The 23,402-nt window shown below is 35.3% G+C and overlaps 1 protein-coding gene across 6 annotated transcripts in view; it reads right to left on the reverse strand.

Annotated features, from left to right (window-relative positions):
• Positions 1-23,402, reverse strand: part of PHTF2 (putative homeodomain transcription factor 2) — a 67,183-nt gene that overhangs the window by 13,226 nt on the left and 30,555 nt on the right. For 5 of the 6 annotated variants that reach the window (XM_083811262.1, XM_083811263.1, XM_083811264.1 and 2 more), the window contains 9 exons: positions 21,156-21,314; positions 16,365-16,530; positions 15,528-15,692; positions 10,819-11,020; positions 8,986-9,144; positions 5,353-5,571; positions 2,927-3,055; positions 1,556-1,828; positions 377-508 (listed from right to left, as the gene is read on the reverse strand). In XM_083811262.1, coding sequence (XP_083667388.1) covers positions 377-508; positions 1,556-1,828; positions 2,927-3,055; positions 5,353-5,571; positions 8,986-9,144; positions 10,819-11,020; positions 15,528-15,692; positions 16,365-16,530; positions 21,156-21,314 — 1,604 coding nt within the window. The remainder of the gene's footprint in view (positions 1-376; positions 509-1,555; positions 1,829-2,926; positions 3,056-5,352; positions 5,572-8,985; positions 9,145-10,818; positions 11,021-15,527; positions 15,693-16,364; positions 16,531-21,155; positions 21,315-23,402) is intronic. The other variant, XM_083811267.1, reaches the window with a different exon arrangement.

The raw sequence follows: 23,402 nt of genomic DNA on the forward strand, positions 1-23,402 counted from the left end.
ATAAACTCCTTGCGTGTTAACGACACTAACTAGTGGAGCTCTTCAAGTTACTGTCAGTATTATTCCACAAGTGGTGATTTACCCAATATATTCACCTGAGACACATTTCCGCTAGCATTAGTTAACACAAGACTTCTACTCTGAACACACTCATATTCTATACCAAGTTAAAAAACTAGACATTTACTTCCTCACAATCTAGTTGCTTGCAGATGCTGCTGGCCACAAGTCACCAAAATGAAGCGTGTAGAATACATGTACACCAACAGGAATAAATTCATATAGGGGGAAATTCAGACCAGAATACCAACTTTTCATCAAGAGCATATGGGATATTTGACATTAAAAGCAGTAGGAAAAATGTACATTATTTCACCTTTAGATAGGACCTGAGAGAAAGCCACATTTTTATATTCTGTACTTTCTTCAAACGGAAATGAGGAACCTCTGATTTTCTTGCTCTTCTGGCAGACGTTAGATGACCAAAAAGTTTGGCAAAAAGTAGCCTCTGCAGAGAAGAAAAATATTAATTTAACTATCAATTCATTTTTGAGGGCACTAAAAAGAAAACGGAGAAAAATCTTAACTTAATATGTCAAAGTAATGTACAACATATCAATGTAAAGTAAAATATGTCAATTATAGTGCAGAAATAAGAGAATCATATTACTAGTAAGAGAGGATACACTAAAAAGTTGTAAAAGTCTGCTTATTCTAATGAAAAACAAAATTTAGCCACACTTCCTTTCTTCAAATTTCAGATGACAGACATGCAATGCTATTGAAATCTGGGAGAGAATCAAGCCAGCCAATCACTTGCATTAAAGAGTGCTCATCCCAGATCTTTCTTCCAACAGAAATGATAAGTAAAGCAGGTTAATGCTGTTCTACTGCATTAAGTCCCATGTTTTAACCATAATTTGAGAAAAGAAAGTATAATTTTTTTATTTTGTGGACTAGGTAAGTACCCACACTCTGAAACTATTAAGCTAAAAGGGACATTCTTTTTAAAAAGTTTAATTGCAAAAAGAAAGCAATAAATTAACAGGTGTATTTCTTCAGATAGCAATGCTCTCAGTCTCTGGCCCTGGGACAGATCTGCCAGCAAAGCAGACAAGACTCTCCACTAGGGTCTGGACTGAACTGTTTTGAATTGTACTGAAATGTTTTGAATGAAACACACTGGTGGAACAAACCAGAAATTTAGGGAGCTTTTACTGAAGCTTCCTTCTCCTTGAGGAAAACTGAGACAAACTGAGACATGTCTAAGGACTGGCCAATGAGTTGAGCCAGAAATCTGAAATAAAAGATAGAAAGTTTACCCTCAGAAATGCTTTTCTGGATAAAAGACTTAGCTACAGAGCTCAAAGGAAACTTCAGTCATTTGCATCTGGGTCATCTCCTAAACTGTAATCCCACTGAAGAGTTTGTCATCATTGACCTATGAATCTCCATGCAATGTAGAACAGAAGTTTCAAATATCCACAAAATCAAAGAGAAAAAAAAATTAACACTATTTTGTTTCAGGTGAATCCTCTTGATTTATTTTATGTACCTGTTTGTATGTTCTCTCTGCTACACACAGCAGGAAAAAGAAAATCCACACTAGAGACACACGGACCACAAAACTTATGACAACCATTGAGAGAACCAGTATGTCTCCATTTGATCCGAATGCAGTAATACAAAGTTCAGTGGCAGAATGTGTAGCTAGCTGTTCCAAGTCTTTAGCTTGGGAAAGTCGAAATACAAATGGCATTAAGCCCAAGATTAAAGATATGACGTTTCCAAAAATCTGATAACCGATTCCTGGTATATAACTGTTCACCTAAAAACAAAAGAAAACAAGTTTCATTTTTAATTTTGGAATTAATCTTGTCCTTATTAATATTACTGTCTTACTGTCACAAAGAATACTTTATAATCTGATACATTATACCTTACTGATACATTATTACCTTCAACCAAGCATCTTCATAACTTACTATTAAGAAAAAGGAAGTCCTCAAGGAGCATTTAATACATAGCAATCAAATATGACAATTAAAAAACACCGGCAACATAACATGGCAGTGCAAACTGTTCAATGTATATTCTTACATTAAAAATTAATTCAGCACTGAATTAGCAAAGCACACCAGTCCGACTGTGTTGCTTACATCCTGCATATTACTCCTGTTTGTGTTTTGTTTTTAGGTTGTAAGTTTTTAATGGAATCCACGTGTTTACAGTGCATGTAGAATTAGAATTCTGTTGTGCTGGCTATGGCTTTATTAAGGTTTACCTCTATGATGACTGCATACAACACTGTATTGGTTCTGAGTCATGTACAGGGATCTAAACCAAGTTTGTGAATACAGTTCTTTTAACACGTTGCAGATGGTAAGTATCAACTTCTCAGAATAACTGATTGTTGTCTTAAACTATGCGAAGATTTTACGTTCAACCCTACAAAATATCTAAATTGTCTATTCTGAAAAAGAGTACAACGTCAATTAAATGTTTATCCACCTGCTTCCTGAAGAGTACTAGGAAAGGCAGAAGTGAGGACTCATGAGACATTCCACTTCATTTTCTAATCTTAACTTCAGCATTCAAATACTCAGACCTGCACAGTCCTAACCCAACATATTAGTTGTTCGTAAGAATCAAGGAGATAAATAATATTAATGGCATATACCACCTTAGAAGACTAAAACAGAGGTTGGCTATGTCACTAAGCACTTAACAGAACAAAAGTATTTTATTGTACAATACTTAAAATTCCATATGTCTTATAACTGTTAGTAATGAGTAATCTGTGCTATAAGCCGTGCAGCCATAATGCCAATAGCAGATACTTTTATAAAGACACTTAATGAACTTCTTTTTGGTTGTGCTTAGAGTACTAAATATAGTATTTGTGTAAAGTAAAAAGAATACTCACTCTGTTCATTATCATACCACTGATTTCAAGCACAGACATATCTGCTTTCTTGCACTCATTACCCTCCCATACAATTGCACTTATTTTTTCTAGTCCTGGATTCAAACTATGGATCCAAGGCAAGTGACTCTGGGAAAGACAAGGATAATATTTCATGAGTGATATCAAGCTACTGTTATGTCAACTTGTATTTGTCAGCAATATGCTGATGAAAAAAAGTCTTTAGACTGACACAAAGATTGTTATACAGCACTCACTTCTACTACATTACTATATGTTAAACACACTCCTCAAAATCACCCACTTCTTTTTCAAGAAATATGTGAGTACAGAGATTTCTCCTTCCTCATATTTTATTTTCTAATAACTTGGATTCAGTGTGGTTGAGGATTTATTGGCTACTTTTTTTTTTTTTTGCGCAAGCATGTCAAAGAAGAGTGAGGAGTGAAAACAAAGATCTACCTATAAGTCATCTTTAATTTTGCCACCCATTTAATGGAATGTTGTTATTTTTCTGATTTTTATTTTCCCAACAGTTTAAAAAGTAATAATCTTTGGCTCAGCCTAGGGTCAACATTTTTTTAATGATATTTGCATACTTCATAATTCTTACTATGAATAAAGTCCTCCTGTGCTAACCATAGTCTGCGGAAGACTCAGACAGGTAGGACTTTGATCAATATATCCTGCCCCAACAGCCAACTAAACCTGGCCTAACGTAAGGAATGCACTTATGGCTGCATTTACTCTAAATGGAGAGGAAACAAGTGAGAACTGAAAGATCTGGAAAATGCTGAGGCATCAAGTGCTGCTGCAGCCATTTCTTGATTTCCCTCAGCCCCGTCTCACTCTTCCTTGTTACAGGTGATTAAAACTGCTCTCAGCCCTGCTTGGTCAGCTAGCCATGTGCATCAAAGTGGTAGAAGGGTTGGTGTTGAGGGGCATATTTTTAACAGTTTAATTTGCCACCGATTAAAAGTGAAGTTTTGTTTTTTATTTTTATAACTTACTTTATCAGTATCTGAAATCTTCCTGTACTGCTGAGTACTCAGTTGTCTCTCTCTCTTTTTTTTTTTTTTAACCATTAGAGGGGGAAAAATGTAACTATGTTGTTAAAATAAGACAAATATTAGTTACAGAAGGACCTTTTTAATCACATATTTCCAATACCTCCCTCCAGAGGGAGTATCGACACCAGGAGCTGAAACTCAAAAATTCACACAATCTACAATAAAAGAAAAAAAAAAAACATTGCAGAAAAACAAAGTCAATTCGTATACTGCAATTCAATTCTTTATGGTAAGGGCTTCCACTTTAGTGTTTATACGGAATATAAGCAAAAAGATATAAAATAAATTTAAAAAGCAAAGAGTGCATGAAATCCAAATTGCTATCTCTGTTGGGTTTGGGGTGTTTTGTTTTATTTGTTTGTGTTTTGTTTTGTTTGGAAGGGGGAAAGGGGATTATAAATACATCATTTTCAGTTCTAGTTATGAGTGAAAAGCCTGTCTTTTGAGATTTTTTCTTAGTTAGCATTAATACCATCTCTTGCATAACATTCCTTAGCACTGATGTATACAATACCAACACACATTACATGCTTAACCAGAAAAATATTTCACATTCTCCACGACTCTTTACTTAAATGGCTCCAATTAACAAGCAGCATGCAATTTAGAGATAAACCTAGTACTACAAACATAACTGGCACGGTCTGACATCCAAATTTTTTTTTTTTAAATCAAATTAAAACTAATACTTCATTGTAAATTATTAACTATTGACTGTGGATTCTGTCCAACATCAGCCGAAGGCAGACTGCTACTGAGCTGTTACCCAACAAACCCTAGAATTTTCAGAAATGACTGCCAATATGTTGCTGCAGAATAGCATTAAAAAAGTGAAATAAAATGATTTAGTTTTAAGGTAAAAATAAATATCTTACCTAAAAAATTTATAATTATATATGTAATATCATATGTCTATACATACAGATAACGTTAGATTTTGTTATCTGTTCAGTTATATGCATGTATTATATATATATTTTCTTCTGTTTCTTGATTTCCCTCATATACATAATGCCTGAAACTTGCTCACAAAAAGTAATTCCATTAGAGACAAAAACAGGACAGAACCATCTACCACAGGAAGCTTAAACCACTGAGTCCTAATATCCCAATACTCAAATATTCTGCAGGCTCTTTCAATACATTGTCATATCCTCTTCATTTGACAAATTAATGACAAATTAATGACTGTGTAGTAGAAATCCAATTTTCCTTGTTTTAATTCTATCAAATCACTTTGGCTTTGTTACTTTCATTTAATATTGCGTTCGTTCTTCCAGGCCTCCTGAACATACGATAAAGCTGATAAGACTGAAGATGTGTATGCTGTAAAGGTCAAAAATAGTGGACACCAACCTGATGAAACGGGTCATCTCTATATTCTTTCTTCACACATGGATTCACTTGAGGGCTTTCTACATCTGTTTCACTGGAACACGAAGAGTGGCACTCTGCACAGTGTAGGAGGTCCTCCCACAGCACATCTTCAGTTTCTGATTCTGGCCTTGCACTCTCAGAATCTTGTCTGGAGCTTGAACACCGGGAACTGCAGCTAGTACCTGATTTAGGTGTATCCTGAAATTAAAATATTTGTTGGAACTAATGCAGCTTTTGTATTCAACTTTGTCTCCAGATAATAGAACAATGATAAAGCTCAAACGCAGTGAGTTCATGTTTATCTGTTGATGTTCCAATCCATTATCTTTCTAATCAGAAAAAATTATATGTTTATTGAAGGAGTGGTTATTGAAGAGGCTGCACATTGTTATGTTACCATACAAACAAATAACAGTGGTCCCTGATTTGTTGTGGGAAGGGTCACATAATGAAGGATCAAATCATATGCACTATTAAAAGGAAATAACAATTTTACAGTTTTTTAAAACTCATTAATTTAGACATCAGGAGCAATTATCAAGCCACAGACTCCAACTCTATCTCAAGCTTCTGATTTATTAAGTCTCTTTCAAAACACATTACAGCTTCATTATTTTAGTGAAAATGTAAAAGACACTAATGAGGCTTAGGGATATGGAGACTAACCTGCAATTAATATAGAAACGTGACAGTGAGTAAAACCTCATTCACAAAGTATTTTTAAATTATTTTGCCATTTTGACTTTCTATCTCTTACTGTTTGAGCTGAACTACTTTAGCTACTTAAAAACATACTTTTTTTTCCCCTAGTGTAGCTTTTAAAAATATTCACAGAGAACCTAGATGAAAGCAAGATTAAGGGATTTAGGGGACAGTTTCCCTCTTCAGCTCCACGCAGAAATTGGGAATAGATGGAACAAAACACCAAGCCTTAGGTATAGTGACACTGCACACGGGCATTTGCAGACTGCCTACTTCAGTTGTAGATTGGCAGATTCAGAACCGTATTGCCACACTCACTACTCACCATACTGTAAGGGACTCTCTCTCTAGAAAGGGCAAGAAGGAAGAAGGTCCTGGAGGAAGAAGGGACAGATATTTCCAGCCATCCAAGACCTGAGGCACTCAAATAGACTTCCAAACAAGCAGCGTGGACACAATTTTAAAAGAAAGATTGCTATGTTCCAGAAATACATTCCTAAATGTAACAGCCTATAATAACAAGGGAGTTGACTCTCAATGTCCAAATTACATACCACTGTTCTTACTGCTAACATACCTTCTCAAAGACAAAGAATGTGAACTTGTTTGAAGATAGGTATGCATCAGGTGTAGAGAGAAAGAGTAGACAGACCCCAAATTAAGTATGTGTGTGTTCTGCAGTCATACATAACATTTTAATTATTTTAAACGAAGTGTACTTGAGGAACAAGCATGCATGATTATTTTCAAATTTTACCCACACCTTAGATAATCCTATAGAAAAACAGTAAGTTTGGGAGATTTAAACACCCCAATGCATATATATAAAACAACCCAATGTTTTCTTCAGAACAAAAATGCAGACCTTTAAACTGCTCTCAAGAGTTATCAGAATCGGTTTCCTGCAAGACAGGTCGGAAGTCTTAAAAGCAGTACCATCCTACTCATCACCATCATCTGGCATTTTCAATTCCCTTTTACAGCAAAATTTATTTCTTACAGTTTATCTCAAGAATATACCCAATTTTCTTCACTGAAAAAATAATCAAATAACATTACAGCAGGCCTACTAATTTAATATGACTTGTAACGCTTTACCATCAAAAGAGTTACTTGTTCTTCCTGAAAATTTTGCTTAATATATTTTATGTAGCCATTTTGTAAAGAAATACATAGAAAAAAATACTGTTAACTCTTTTCCATTCTTTTATAAAGTGAGAGATAACACCAATACAAAAGATAGTATCTGAAATTTTTTTTCTTTAAAAAAAATCTTCATAGAACACAGTCACTGTAGGGTATCATTGAGTGAATAAAGTAAGAACATTAAAATCTGACAAGTAAATATCAAAATAACAGAGATGTAGGACGAAAGTTGAGAGCATATACACTGACTTCACTATTTTATTTTTATTTTTTAAATACGAAGAAAGCTTTCACAGATTTGAAAACTATTGTTTCATTTCCTTTGTAATCATGTGGGGGGAGGAGAGCTGGTAACAAAAAATAAAAGCTTCCTCTTTCATGGCATCAGTCAGAGAAGTAAATGGGGAACAAGTGTAAAGCACTACTGCCAAAGCTATACAGAGCAAATGTGGTCTCTTCAGCTTCTGAAGATATCGACACAGTCTTCCCTAGCCAACATTTTAAAGTTTTAAAGCTCTGAAGCACCCTATGGAAAAAATACGTTTAAGATAAATTTGACTGTAATCATGTCTTTCCAGCTGCAGTAGTACTTAGTCAAGAGACATCTTCTGTAATAAAAAACTGAAATATTTCCAAGTATTGACCTGTTCAGTTAGCCTGAACCAACTATGCATAAGACATTAAACAGTTAAATGAATTAGTGTTCTGTGTTTTTCTAACTGAAGTTTGTGAGAAATAAATGAAAGAAGAGAAAATTATATAGTTTGCTAATGTGCAAAGCTTAAACTTCATGGCAATTATTATCAGAGAAAGTAATTATTTGAACCCTTCTAAGAAGACATTGGTTATATCAAGTAGAAGGCTTTCTTATGATGCTCTGCCTATTAAACCCACCTGTAAGTGGACTCTTGCTAGAGCCAAAATTACTCTTTACACTCTTTTCTCATAGTCTTAGGGAAAAAAATAGCCTTAAAAAAAAAAAAACACACCTGAAAGTTTCATAAATCCGTTAAGTTGCATACCATCAGCAAAAAGGGCGTAAACTCTTTAAAACTGAATGTGAACAAGAGAGCACAAGAGCATGCACTGGAGAGAGAAAGAAAGTCTCTCCCCTACACACACCTTTGTCTTTCAGTGTCTGAATCCTTACCACTAAGGATTCCACTAATACAGAATCAGTGGATTCCTCCTCCTAGCTCTGATGTCATCAAGTCTCTTAAAATTTCAGTATTTTGTGTGTTCTTGTTGCAATACAATGATCAGAATTTTGTTGAGATTTCAAGACAGTATTTTAATGACTTTCAATAAACATGAAAGAATGAAAATTCAGAGGTAGCCTGTTAGGTTTCTTCTCAAGAAGGCTAGTGAATCTAAAATATAAAGTAAATGGAGAGATGAAGCAGCCCTAGCATGATGAAAATTTGAATACTGCCAGTTACAACTGTTTCTGTAACAACTCAAGTTTCTAAAGTAGTTAATTACAGAGGAGTTAGCTAAAATCTGATGCAAGATCTACAGAATATATTTTAGGACTTTTAAAAAAAATGAAAAATAGGATGAAGCTCAAATCAACTAAATAAAAAGCTCTTAAATACAAAACTCTGCCATTCGAAAACTTCCCTCTCCCCCGCTAGCATGGCTTCCAATTATTATAATCCTAAAATTCAGTATAAGAGAAAAAAAGGTTGAGAAAAAAAACATTCTCAACAAGAACCCAAGAAGTTTTAACAATGCACAGAAGAGAGGCAACAAAAAAGACTATACCTCCAGAGGATAGTGTTTCTTATAATGGTGAGATTTCCTGTTTCGAAGTGTGCAGTCACTAGATGTGCGCTCTACATTGCGACGTAACGAATATCCAGTTTCAGGCCCTTCCTCACTAGAAACTTCATCTGATAAGTTTGTCACAGTTCTGTGAGCATCCTAGTGCAAGAAATATAGCATTACTAAGACATACACTCATACTTACCTAGTCTTGTTCTAAACTATTGAAATCAATTTATTTCTACAACAGTATATATATACTTGGTTAAATTAGATATTAACGTATTTCTAATTCTAAAAAATAAGTGGTACAGCAGCAATTATAAAATAAAATCATAGTATTAAATACACCTTCCCCAGATAATGAATGGCTAGTTCATGTTATCCTGAAAAACATTTCTGGCATTCACATTTTAAAGGTTTAAATTCAAAATATCCAGAAGATGTGAAAATACAAAATTGTGATAGCAGACACCATCACACTTAATTATCTATATACATGGTACAAAGAAAGAAGAGACAAATGCTAACAACCATAAAATGCACCAAGATTTGTTTTAGAACACTGGGATTATAAATTTATCCCACTTTCTATTTCCCTGATTTTAAACTGAAGCGAAAGCAGACCTTTCAGAAACAGGAAGATTCAGAAACAGGAAGAGAGGTCAATAAAAAATTGTTCAGGTACCCAAAACTTTATGTATATTTTCATTTATTATGAGATCACTGGATAGGACCCTGTAAAGTTTTTTTTTGTAAAGACTTTATAAAAAAAATCTTGATTTGTTGAATTTCATCAAGAATACAAAATGCTTGGAATTGACAAAGACAACTGAATCACAGTTTCTGTTGCTGCTGAGGAAACACTTCTTGCAGACCAACAGACTGAAATTACTGCCCTGAGATGAACCTTCTTCACATTCATCCTGACTTAATTATAAGTGTTGTTAAATAGTTTGACTATGAATTTCCCCACAGAATGCCTTTCCTTTAATAAAAAAATAAAATAAAATAAACTTCCAGTAACTTTTCCATTTGATATTACCATGAAAAAGAACCCTGCTCTGATTGATCCATGACAGTAAATACTAGTGAGACAAAGCCAAGTAAAAGTGCTGTAATGGCAGTCAATATATGCTCAAAAGACAATAATAATGGAGCCAGGAAAAAATACTTTGGAAAGTCTTTTTTGTAGAACAGTAGGATGAAAACAGTATATCCAGGAGATAATTAGATCCAGACTTAAAAGTTCCCCTTTCTTTCACGACCATTTCTTAAGCTTCCATCTCATCCCTATCTATCCCCTCTTCAGGGGAGCCATGCCTATTTCACTGAGAGGGAAATTGGCCTTTCCTCATCTTCTACAGAAATGAACCAAAAGAAAAGAATGACAAGTCACAGGTAAACATTCAGAACGACCTCAAAATTACCAATTGCCAGTAATGTGAAATTTGTTCCATTTTAGCATAAAGACAGACCTATTTATGCCAATAGTATCAAAGAGGCAGGAAAAGGTACAGTGTGTTGTTCAGCAAGTCTGAAAAAAAATCATATATAAGTGACAGCACACAAAGTTGTGTATTGAAACACAGAACAGCAAAAAACGTTTATATGACAGTCAGTAAGAATCCTCTGACAAGAAAAGGAAAGGCCAGGAGTATAGGGAATGAAATAAGAAGATGTAACATCATTTTGGCCCCAGCACCTGGTGTCGGGGCCAATACTTTTAAGGATAAAGTAAATGAGAGTATATCAAAAGCATCACAAAAATACAGCTTATATATCACCTGACAATTTAGTAACCCAGCTTTGAAGGCCATGAGGCATACTTACTTTGTGATGACTGGGATTGTTGAAGGTATCTCTCACCGTTGCAGTGCTCCACCCTAACTCTTCTGGCTTAACCACTTCACAGAGACGTTCATGGGCTTGTATACATTCTTCGCTGCTTTTACCTGTCTTTTTCCCATCAAGGGACACGTAGCCGTTATCAGTCTCAGTGGATTTATCTATTGAGTTTTTTGCTTTCTTAGATCTAGATTTGAAACAAATGCAAGCATTAATGATTCTCTGACTTGACTTTTTTTCCAGACTAATCCTGTTCACCCTTCTCAACCCATGTTTTAGTTCTATAGTTAAGATATACAGAAACTAATACATAATAAAAATTAGCATTTGATGCAATATTTGTAAGGTGTTTTTTTTTTTATAATCTTCTCATTAACACTCATTACTCTTAGCCATTACAAAGGAAACAGTGTCTGAAAGAATATTCTACAAGCTATGGAGAAAAGAGAAAAGGAAACCCATGTTTTACAGCTAGAACTTCACAGCAATTTTAGCAACAGAAGAACCACAAGCCCCAAATGTAAATGAGCTTTTTTCTATTGTGTCAAAAAAAAAGTTAGAAGTTTCTTTGTGTTACTAATTCAAAGCAAATGTGCCATTTCTTGAAGCTGCAAACAGACATGCTGCATTTAGTACTTTCTATACAGATTTTTTGTTTTAAATTCACTTGGCTTATTAATAAGTCTGCTAAACACAACGGGATTTACTCGTTCCTATATTATCCAGTAACACCTCAGAGGCATATTTCAATATATCCTACAAACACAATAATTAAGCTTGTTTCAAATCGCAAGTGTATGAATTATGCTTAAGTATAATTATTCTTAAGAGAAGACTACTGATATCCATAAATAGCCTTCCATAACATTTTCTAAAAGTCAAGGCCATTATCTAGTCAATAAATGTAGAAGCAGTGTCATCTAATGCCAGGAAAAGTCCTTCTTAAAGCAAAAGTTTGTAGGATCACATTTCCAAATTAGAAAGCACAGTAAATGAAGGAATGAAAAAGGAATAGCAGCTTGCTGCCTTATCAACAGAGATTACTTCAAAGCTGAGTTTCACTTAAGATTCTCTATCTCAAAGTAAATAACATCAGAAGTCTTTACCCAGAAAGCAATGAAAATCATGTATTTGTTTGATTTCCAGAACGCTTGTAAAAGAGTTATAAATCAGATTTCCAGATTTTATTATTTATTAGAAGAACATTAAACACACTTGATAAAACTATAAAGAACCTGCTTGATTATTATTATGCTCCTACAGGGGAATGTACATTGCCCTTCTCTTTAAGGAGGGAAGCATTCAGCGAGAGCTTGGATTACAGGGCAGGAGATTAAATTCCTCTTTAATATGGACGTCATACAAATTGGGACAGTTACCCCAAATTCCTCCCAAGATAAGGTATTCTTATACAGTGGCGACCTGAACACACACATGGCTAGGGAGACCTACGCTAGGGGAAAAATCCAAAAAGGAACAATTTTTTTTTTTAAGAACATGGACAAAATAATGAATAGAAAAGGCAATGTTACTGAGGCTTTTCATCTTCCTTTACATTCTTTAGTCTTGTTCCACTTTCCCTTACACTTTCCTAGAAAAAAAACTAACAGCATTTTTTTTATTATTATTGCTACTTAAAAAGAAACAAAACCTGCTACTCCCCTAATAGGAAGCTCTTGTAGGAAGTTACAGAACTTACCTACTATTCCCTTACCTATTCCCAACATTCTTTGTTGATGTTATTTCTAAATAAGTGAGTACAAAATCAGCAGAAAAAACTTCTTACAGTTTTTATATATTTGCATGGGTTAAGTTTTATTATAAGCTTACAAAGATGAAGAGACAGCAAGATGCTTGATCATATGTTTTGTGCTGGAGGAGCAGTTAGTAAGCCTCTTCCTATTTGCAGATTACCACTGTGCTAGTTTGCATACAAACGCTTCTCATTTTCTAAAGCCACTAGGAAGACCATTTAAGACATTACTGAGGCTTTGGACAAACAATCCAAACCATCAACAGTAAGCATGCTAGAACTTTACGTCTGTGCTATTCCATAATGTCATTGTTTAGCTAAGTTAATGAAAATAAGACAGACACAAAGCATAGCTTATTACTTAATGGGAAAAAAAATGCTGTTCAACTTCTCAAATAAAGCAAGTATCAGTCTTTCAGTAACAACTTATTGTGAAATTATAAGCTTCAGGAAGTTCAGCTGTGAGCAGTAAGGAAAGATATGAAGTATCGCTAAGATTAAATCCTTTGCAGGAACCAAGAATCCGAAGAGGCCAATTTTTAATGCTTTTTTTTTTTTTTTTTTAAACAGTGTGAAAGGGAGTGTGACTTTGTGAGAATATCATGCCTTCATTTCACATTGTCTGGAAAAAAAAGCCAGTTTTTCACATTTGAAAACTACCAGGAAGAAGCAGCCTCAAGCAGCTGAGTAACAATGCATAAAAAATAATAATATATATATTTATGCATATTTTTTTTCAGATAGGACTTTAAAAAGCAAGATATGTAATGCTGTAACAGCGAGAGAAATATTAGTTTGATATCAGCTAAGGCTCATTTTGAAAAACAGGTACTCAAGTAAAATTTCATTTGTTTCTAATGCAGAAATCAATGCTATTTTTGGTAAGAATCCCTAAATTTAAGTCTAAGTCCCACACAAGAAATGCATAAATGTGGGCTTCAACTTAAACTACCAAATTAAACTAAACCCACTATAGTGAGTTAAAAAAAAAAAAGAAAGAAAGAAATATGAACGACATACTTCCCTAACTAATAAAAATGCATACTTTCCTATCATTAATCAACTTTTAAAATTTCATGCTAGATTTAAAGGTATTTAAGAGCAAAACCAGACAACACCTTGAATAAATCCAAAAAGGTCTTACAAAGGTTGAATATCTGCAAATGGTAAGTGAAGAACTTTCAGTCTTATTTATGCATTAGCTAGAGGAAGTGTTAGGCAGGTTCTATTCCCATCTATTAGTACTTTCTATTTCTATTTCTAATAGAACCTATTCAAGGTTCTATTCCCATCTATTTCATTGGAATTGATCAAAAAACGCTCTTCCCCATTCAAGCTGCAGAACTTTTTAGAAGTTAAAGATTTCCATAATTCAAATAAGGCCAGCTTCCTTGCACTGGGATTTCACAACAACTTCCTCAGCAATATTAGTCTCCACACTGTGCTCCTGTCTCCTCATTCCCAGTCCCACTCTGCAATCCCACCGTGCTGACAAAACTGTTTGTATGACCATGGAAAAAAAATTACATGAAGAAACTGATCTGCATGATTTCCTGGGAAAAAAACGGTTATTTTTCAGATAGACAAGTTTCTGATATGGTTCATTCTCAGACATACAAACCGTTCCACTACAGTGAAGAGGCAACAAGTGACTAAAGGCTACTTACAGCATCCTCAGTCATTCTGCGCTCTTTATGCTTTGGAGATGCTGTATACACTAAGTAGTCATCATTGAGGCTTAACATCTACAAATAGTACCTCTCATTAAATGGTTTGAGCAAGTACCACATATCTCTTCTCAACTGAAAACACTCTTTGTGAACCCAAGGCACAGAAGGCAAGGAAGAAAATGAGTCTACCAACAATCTTTCTCCTATTGAAAATCAGTGTCTTCACAGAATTGAAAACATTCAAAGAGTTTACAAGATTACAATCCAAACATACCAGAAATTAATGTGTTTAGACCGATCCATTTAGATGGGAGGTTACACAAAAGAACAGCAGTGGTGTCTATTACTATTACTCATAGTTTGTTAAAGATAGCTTAATCTACACAGAGAAAAGTCAAATGCATTCTTGCAATATTTTTAAACGTTTTTAAAACTTCTCCAGAGTTTCAACAAGATATTCCCAGAATGTAAAATAATACAAAATAAACTTTACCAGAGGTTAAGAGCACATACCACAAGTATGACAGACATGTTAGTGTTGCAATATTTAAGATGCACCATGCACAACAAAACATCAATTAAATCACTTGCAGTATCCCTTTTCTTAACTTTATGCCATTTTGAGTACATTTTCTCTTGTTAATAAACGCTGACACACAGCACTTACAATGCTGTATGTATAGTGCATCTTGAACACTGGCTGCTACTGAATTATTATTATTATTTTTTTTTAAAGCCCAGAGCACTACATTAGCAGATTGATCATTTGCAAAACATCTCTGAAAAGTAACAAGGTTAGATATTTCTTCCAGTCATTAGAAAATGCATCTTTTATGTTTATTTATAAACTAAATAACTGTGCTTATTTGAATCCTGAAGGTTTTTCCTTCAGGAAAAAGTATGTGATTTCATGACAGTTATGGAGCTCCACACACATTCTCTCAGAGTAATAAGCAGCTGATGTAACAAAGCAAAATTAAAAAGTCTGATTTTCTCTTTGGATTAAATTTGAGAAACCGAGTTGTCAACACAGAGTGGTCCTACAAATATCAGGGGACTAACAAAAGTTACCCTGTATCTCTTCAAAGTTATTGCATCAGCATTTGCAGAAGTGAAATAGATCAACACATGACATGTTCAAACACTGAGCTGAGTACTATTAACAAAAACTGGATCAACAAAAGCTTATCTAATCATTAGATCAATGTTTACCTCTTTAGAAAAGGGATAGTGCATATCTAACACATATGTAGCCTTGAATAAATACAAACCCTGATAAAAAGAAAGCGGCATGCCAGATATCTCTGAAGACAGCGCCAATACTGTAAGAGGTGCTTGTACCGTAGCTCTGCACTGTTCCCTCCTGTGTGTTATCTGTGGTACTAGAGCCATCTCCTTCCCTATGTACTTCCAAATGTGCTGCTTTCCTTAATTTCCTTCATCAGAAGAGATTAAAATTGGAAGGTAGCTTTATAAGTGCAATCTAGTAGGTCTATAATGCATTCAGCAGTTTTAAGCATGCAAAAACAAGCAAGATTTCAAAATATTTTGCTAAAGGCTTATCATGTTGATTTAACAAACTCCATTTAATAAAACCAGGCAAAACAGTTATTCATTATCATAACACTTAAAACCCAAGATGTATTTCATCTCTGAGGCTAACACTTGCAAAATTCACTATTGCACATTTCCCCATTGTAATGGGACAATTCATTGCAGCAAACCATAATGAAGTGCTGGAAGACTTAAGGTCTATGCTTCAAGTATCTCTTTCAATGTACATTTCTGTCAGGTCACTGGTCAGTATCACGCAGAGTTCTAAAACCCAATTTGCAGTAACATAGATACTGGCACTCCACCAGTTGCAAGCTGCTTTGAGGCAAAATATCAGATTCACTGCATTAAAAATCAAATAAAGCAATGCACAAATTAGTAAATGCATAAAAGTTAGAGCACCGATTAAGCACCCATTTTAAAGTTTCTGGTAAAAATGGAGCCTCGATTTCTCATCTCTTGCGAAGCAGAGACTGCAAACCCTTACGATTTTTCATGTACGTTCTTTAGAATAGTTTAACAATCCTAAATAAGTACTTTAATATAGACTATACCTTCTTCTTTTAACCCCTGTGCTGGGAGGTGGCTTAGGAGTTCGTGTTGAAACAATCTGACAATGCACAGTTCCAAGTAGCAACATGAGCCATATTGGCCCAATTACTTCAGTCAGAGGTATATTATGTGGGCTCTGGGCTGTATAAAATAACACTACAGCAGCAACTGGAAAAGAAGGAAGATGAAGTTGAGTTTAGTATTTGAAATGTCTGAAACAGCCAACTTGCTATATGGCTTTTCTCAAAATCAGAACAGTCACACGTAGTCTGTTATCTGCGTTTTAAACCAACCCATGCAATTCAGCGAATGGACTGACAACTACAATGAAATAGATGGTAATCGGGATTTAAACAAGTTACCTACTTATCTTAATACTCATCTGTTCTTTTTACACTTATAATATTACACATATTGCTCAAAAAATGTAGCAGAATGAAGTAAGGAGGGGGAGGCATTCACAAAGCTAGATCTGACAGGAATTTAAACCTTTACGGTGAAACTTCAGTAGGAGGTAAAAAAAAAAAAAAAAAAGAAAGAAAAAAAGCAAACGCTACCCTTAAATCAGCCCAGATACATGTAATTCTTTATTGCTAAAAATGACCCAGCACAGCCCAACGAGTCAGGTGAGTGCAGGAGTCACCACACCAAGACCAGGTTGCCCTGACCGGCTGTGGCCCCTCCATTTCGGAGGCGCTCAATACCCGGCTGGCCACGGCCCTCAGAAGCTTGTTCTGGTTGATGCTGCTTTGAGGGGGGTGGACTGGATGATCTCTGGAGGTGCCTGCCAAGCTCAGCTAACCCACAGCTCTGTGAAACCGCACGTCTATTTTGAGACGGGAAGGATCAACAGATGAGTGACTAGAAGTTCTTCACAGTCTCTAGCAGAAACCACTTCAAACTCCGTACTCCAGGCAAAGGAGAAAATCTCCCATGTGAATGGTCAGATGTGTAAGCACAATTACGGATACATTTCACATATACTTGTGTGTATCTTTTCTAGTAATGAGGAAGGATCAAAGACAAACCATGTAAATTACGAGGTAGTCCAGCTGAAGTGATCTGGACTCCAACTAGCTTTTGTGGTTGGAAAAGAGGCACTTCCAGTTCAATAGCTAACTGTTAGTTTTGTAACCCTATAACCGGCTCCTCATATGCAGCCAACACCCACAGAGCTTTTTTTGCTCCTGTACATACAGACCAACCACTTCTACGACTTAGAAATCCTTTTTACAGGCTTCAGGCTGGTCATCCCATTCAACAGCATGTGTCAGGCAGAGGAATCAACCCTTTCTTTTTCTCTGCTTATTGTACATTTTTGTCACCCTCGGCCTGTAGGGTCTGAAGTGCTGTGTTCCGAAACAAGAGCATGTGTAACTTTCATACACCCCAACTGTATCACCCAAAGCCGCACCTAACACAACCTGGATGTGATGTTTTCCTCTAAAAAGAGCTTAGACTTGTTTTTCACAAAATTATCTTTTGTAAGCTAACCAATATTAGAAACAAGATGAAAGTACAAAACAATGGAATTATTTTTTATCGTGGTAATCCCAATTTTCCAGTCTTCTTCCTAAATTAAAGTACTTCTGTCTCCATCATTTTATCTTGATTTTGTTGTTGTTTTTAAGGTTTCTCTTCCCTGAGTTATGTTTTATGTATTAGGTAAAACACTTAGGGTATTTTTTATTATTCTACGTGGACTAAGTTTTTGGTGTATGAGGTTTCTAAAAGACAGTATGCAACAATCAGAAATCCAACTTCCTAAAAAATAACCCAAAATCAGAAAATTAAGAAAAGGTTCAGATAATATTACCTCTTCCTAAATGAGTTTATCGGAGTTTCTCACACTACCAAATAGATTTGTATGGTACAAAGTATAAACAAATAGCCAATTCTGATTCCTACCATACAATTTCAATAAGTATACATTTCCAAGCACACCAAGGTCCATAGATCCATTTGAAATGATTTACAGGAGTAGGCCTCTACAAAACCATTTCAAACTTCACTATGGGGTTTCTTCTGCTACCTAAAAAAACATTTATCAAAGCAAAGCAATCTAGAAGAAATCATATTCTTCCAGAAGATACAAATCTATAGATCACAGACTCCCACCATGAAAATTCATACTGATTTAAAAAAAGTGTTACCAACCTCCCAGCCTTTTTTCAGTAGGATGGGAAGGAACTGCAAGAACTTCTACACAGTGTGCCAATACACTGTGGTTCCAATTACCCTAGGATATCCAAGGTATCCAAACACCGTTTATTCTACCACTTTTAATTATTTCTTCACTTATTTATAGTAGATTGGTATCTTTCTAAATGACACCGCTTTATTTTGTGAAAGAGAAAAAAAATATTTCAGGTAGAGCAAAAAGCTGTATTGAAGCAAACAACTGTACATTTCAAAGACCAAAAAGCATTTATTTCTTAGTATTGGGAGCTTTGAAATATTTGTACTACCAAGAAGCTTAAAAATGTATACGTTCATATATATCTTACCACAATTAATATTACAGTTGTTATAAATATTCAAGTTTTTTGTTTCATATTTAAGAAATACACAGAAGAGATACACACTATAATTCCACACAATGTTGGTCTTCCTATTAGGATACAGAAACATTTTAAAATTAAAAACGAGGTAGTGTTATGAGCTAAATAGATAAGGAGTCAGAAGGAAAATATTTTCCTTCTACCTTAATTCACTGGCCTGTTCCATGACCTTGAACAAAACCATTTCTCTGTAGTTCTCTTATCACACATTCTGCTAATCATACTTTATACTAAAGTAAACAAATGCAAATGCAATCTGCAGTTTAAATCTACAGTCCAGGAAAGAATTCTTTTCTATAGACTTACATAAACACCAGCAAGTATTCTGCTAATCAGTTTCAAAGCAGTAATTCCAGTTAATGGCAGTTCATAAATCTATAGAAAATACTTCATAATTAAATAATTCAACTAAATATATATATATTTAATATATATGACCATAATGAAGTCATTCCATTTTACAACAGTGTCAATGAGAATCTCATGACAACAGAAATTCTGTGCTACAATAGAAAATTCAGATTCAGGGCAGAAGTATGGCCACCGGAATTTGAAGTATTTTGTTGTTAAGTTTTTGTAATAGATTATGGCTGTTTCAGCACTGCCTTAGTGATTTTACATGAAATAAATAACTGAGCATACTTTCCAAGTAAACTATACCTTTATTAAAACATAGATCCCCAAGAAATTTGAGGGACAAAACATTAATTGCAACATAGCTCTGTAATGAATGTCCTAAAGAATTTGCTTGCACTCAGAATTTGCATTTAGTCTTATTTTGCTGCTTTTAGAGTCTTAAAAAGGCTCCACAATTTGAGTGTGGGTACATTTTTAAAAGTAAGTGTGAGGTTGGGAACATAAAAAATGACTATAATGGTGCTTCCCAGAATAAGCAACCTATGAACAAGGTGATGAACCAATTACAACTTGTGTGTCTCACTACCTATATTACCATGAATAAAGTAAAAAATAACACTATGGAATACTTACCATAGTATACACAAAGGTTAATGTATGCAATAATCATTCTTAAGGACCTATCTCAGAAACTGGGATAGAGAGAAGTTTTGATAGATCACATGAGTGTGTGTCAATACATTTCAAGTTTCAGGGCACCGGCACTGTGAAATTAATTTTATAGCCACTAACCTCTTCACACAAGAGGTGCTTTTTTCTTCTTTTTTTTTTCCATTCCTAATTTTAGATACAATTTTCAGAAGACACAGTGATTCATAACTACAAGGACTGATGGCAAAATTGGAAAGTAATATCATATTTTAATTGGATTTCAGTGGAAAACTTATCACTTTCCACTTGTCAGTGGAAAACTTATCAGCTTTTCAGAGTTCTTAAATTGCTCCCAACTTTCATTAAGCTTCTGTTCCATTTTTGTTGTACACATTTCTGATACACTTATTCTCTCGCTGGTTTTCATGCTGTTAGATACTGACTCACTGTATTACATTCTTCCTTTTCTCATTTTCCTCTTATATATCACATATAATTAAGAGGAGCACAAAGTCTAATTACTAGAACTTGAGATTCATCATCCTATTTAAAAGCTGAGATTTTCCTTCTGTTTGCTATAAAATGACTTTTGGGCAACTATTAATCTAGGAAGCATAAAAAATAAGATACACACTCTCCCCTTGTGAAACGGAAAAATTAGCAAATTAGCAGAAGCATAGAGGACAAGAAGTTCTCCATTTGCTAGTCATCAGAAGGAAGCAGAGCTGAGGTCTGACTGAAGTATAAACTAGAAGTTCATTGCCCCTGATGTGACAAGATAACCCACAGAAGGACCAGAAACTGACCGCACAAATCATCCTACTAGGTTGCATGAGCAACCTAGGCGGATTCAGCATTCCCTCTTTCTTCAGAAGAGCTCTTGATCTGCACGGTACCAAAAAGACTACACGCTTCCAAAACATACACTGTCCAAGCCAAATGTTTCTTTGGTATCTCTCAGCCCTGAACTAAATTGGATAGTCCTGGAAACCTAAATTATATATGGAGATGACAAACATACATGTGTGCTAAATGCTCAAGAAAGCCTTTGAGGAAATACTCAGATTTTCAAGACAAGTAGGAAAAAGACATATGCTCGCAATCTATTCTAGCATATATTGGAAGGAACCTTAACAGCATAAAGTGAACAAAGTAACATACAGTAATTTCTATACGGTTAAACTAAGGCATTCAGTCGAAGCCGATCCTGTAATCCAACTCTACCTTGAAGAAGGTAAAGAACAAGCAGCCAGAAAAAGATGACTCTCGATGTCACTTGTAGCCACCACCTGTAGAAGAATGGAAAGAAAACAACTCTCACGATTCCTTTGCGGGTCAGAGAGGTCCAAGGACTTTCAGGTTTTGCTTTAGCAAAAGCAGATCCTTTAAAAAAACGGGAAAAAAAAAGAAATTTGTATATATTTCAATGTTATGGCTAATAACTTTAGATGCTAAGTAGCACAGTAGTTAAGAGCTATTTAGTGGAGCAGTAGTTAAACAATTATTTGGATAAATCTCATACTTCCATCCTTTCACTATCTCCTCAACCCAGAGCTTGTATAAATTGTTGGTAACCTCTTGATTGTTATTATCAGGAGCCTGAACCAATACTTAAACTTTGGAATGCATGAATAACAGAATATTGCCACTTCCTACTATAACAAAATTATTTTAAAAATAATTATTAAAAATTATTCTGTTTCATCAAAGTATCAGAAACCTGATAGGAGGCAACAGGAAGTCTAAGGAAAACTCCACACGCCTGTGCAGGCACAGTAGAGTCCTTTTCTGCCACAGCAAATAGATCTACACCATTAACATCTGTACACTGCCGTAGCCATATCATTCAGGAAAGTGGAATAAGGTTGAGAAGTACAGAGCAGTACTTGTCAAACTGAAGACTAGCTCTAGGAGAAGGGAAGTTACCCAAAGAGTAATTCATCTTTGACTCTTCTACAGCATTTATCATCTCACTCGTTCACATGTTCTCTCTCTTCCTCATATCCTTCCATTTCTTTGGAAGTTCCATTTCTTCCTGAAAATTCCCACTTCTCTGACAGCCAGAAAACTGTGTAGTATTTGTTCAAAGCTAACAGAGGTGTGACAAACTATGCTGGAGGCTAGTGCTTAAAAAGGGCAACTACTGCATGCTGCTATGCATCCCCGCCTTCTTCACAAGTTGAATTGACATTAGTAAGCTTTGTGCTAGCACATGTAAAATAGTGCCAACACTGGAGCTACTGTAATGCCAACGTAGACATCTATGCAGAGCAGTCATTTACTTAAATGTTATTCAAGTATATCCCTGTACTGAGGTGGTCTAGTGATACTCCTTAAATCTTACTAATATTTATTTTTCAGTTCTGCTTCTTTAAAGTTCAAATTTTATTGGATTTTTGCTTCTTTATCTTACATCCTCATGTTAAAAAATAAAGTTATATTGTTAGGTTATGGGATAAAAGCTCATCTGCACACCCACACAAATCAGCTCACAGAGGGAACGGTAGGAAGGGAAGCCCAAATAATACCCCGCCAGGCTAGCCCTACAATCACAGAATATCCTGAGTTGGAAGGAACAAGTAGGGGAAAATTGAGGGGTAATTGAGGGGTAAAGGGTTAAAAAAGCTGGTCATGTGTAAATAGCTTCTAGTCAGTACACTTTTTGTCTGGCCGTGGCATATGATCAACAAAGCTTATTGTATGTTCTTATCAACTCCCCTTTCAAACTCTTTCCTGGGTGAGGGGCTCCATTCTGTGTGCGTACATGTGGATGGGGTTGAGCACCAGCAACCGGCGTGTGTGCAGGCGTGAGAGGCCGTGTGATTGCTAGCGAAGATCAAGCCAGACTAGCTGCTGAACAGGTGAAGTGGCCTGGGAGCAACGGGCCAGCTCTGGGTGTGAGGGTGCCTGCGTGGCTCTAGCAGCAGCAAGAGGGCAAGGGTTCAGGTGTGGGAGCAGGGGAGTCCCAGCCAGCTCCGGGTGCAAGCACAGCAGTTTGCTTCTGTTAATTCTAGAGCTGAATTCAAAGAGCACTACCAGAATGGATTCAAGAGAGCGTGTTGGTTGCTGGGCTCATGGAAGAAGGGGAAAAAAAAAAAAAAATCTAAGTGACACTTTCCACTGCCTTTGTGAGGCATGAGGAAAATTAAATAAAGATAAAAAGAAAGATTAAATAAAGACTTTTCAAAGTCATATCATCTGACCTTCGGTTGCAGTTTTGTTATTGAAAATAAGAAAGAAATATTCAAGAGCTATTTTAACAATTTTAACTCTCCTGAAATTTCAACATAACCTTTCCTCTGGGTGTCAGAAGATGCGACAGAAGTCTGAACGTATGGAAATAGTAGATTTCTGAGCTAATAACTCCAAAACTATGATCCACAGTAATCCACTTGCTTCTTTTATTCAAAAAATCTTACTTGACAATATTTAAATCAAGTTTTTAAGCCTTTGATTTAATTCTAGAGCTCA

The sequence above is a fragment of the Anser anser genome (assembly GCF_964211835.1).
Source record: "Anser anser genome assembly, chromosome: 1".
In the NCBI taxonomy this organism is placed as follows: Eukaryota; Metazoa; Chordata; class Aves; order Anseriformes; family Anatidae; genus Anser; species Anser anser.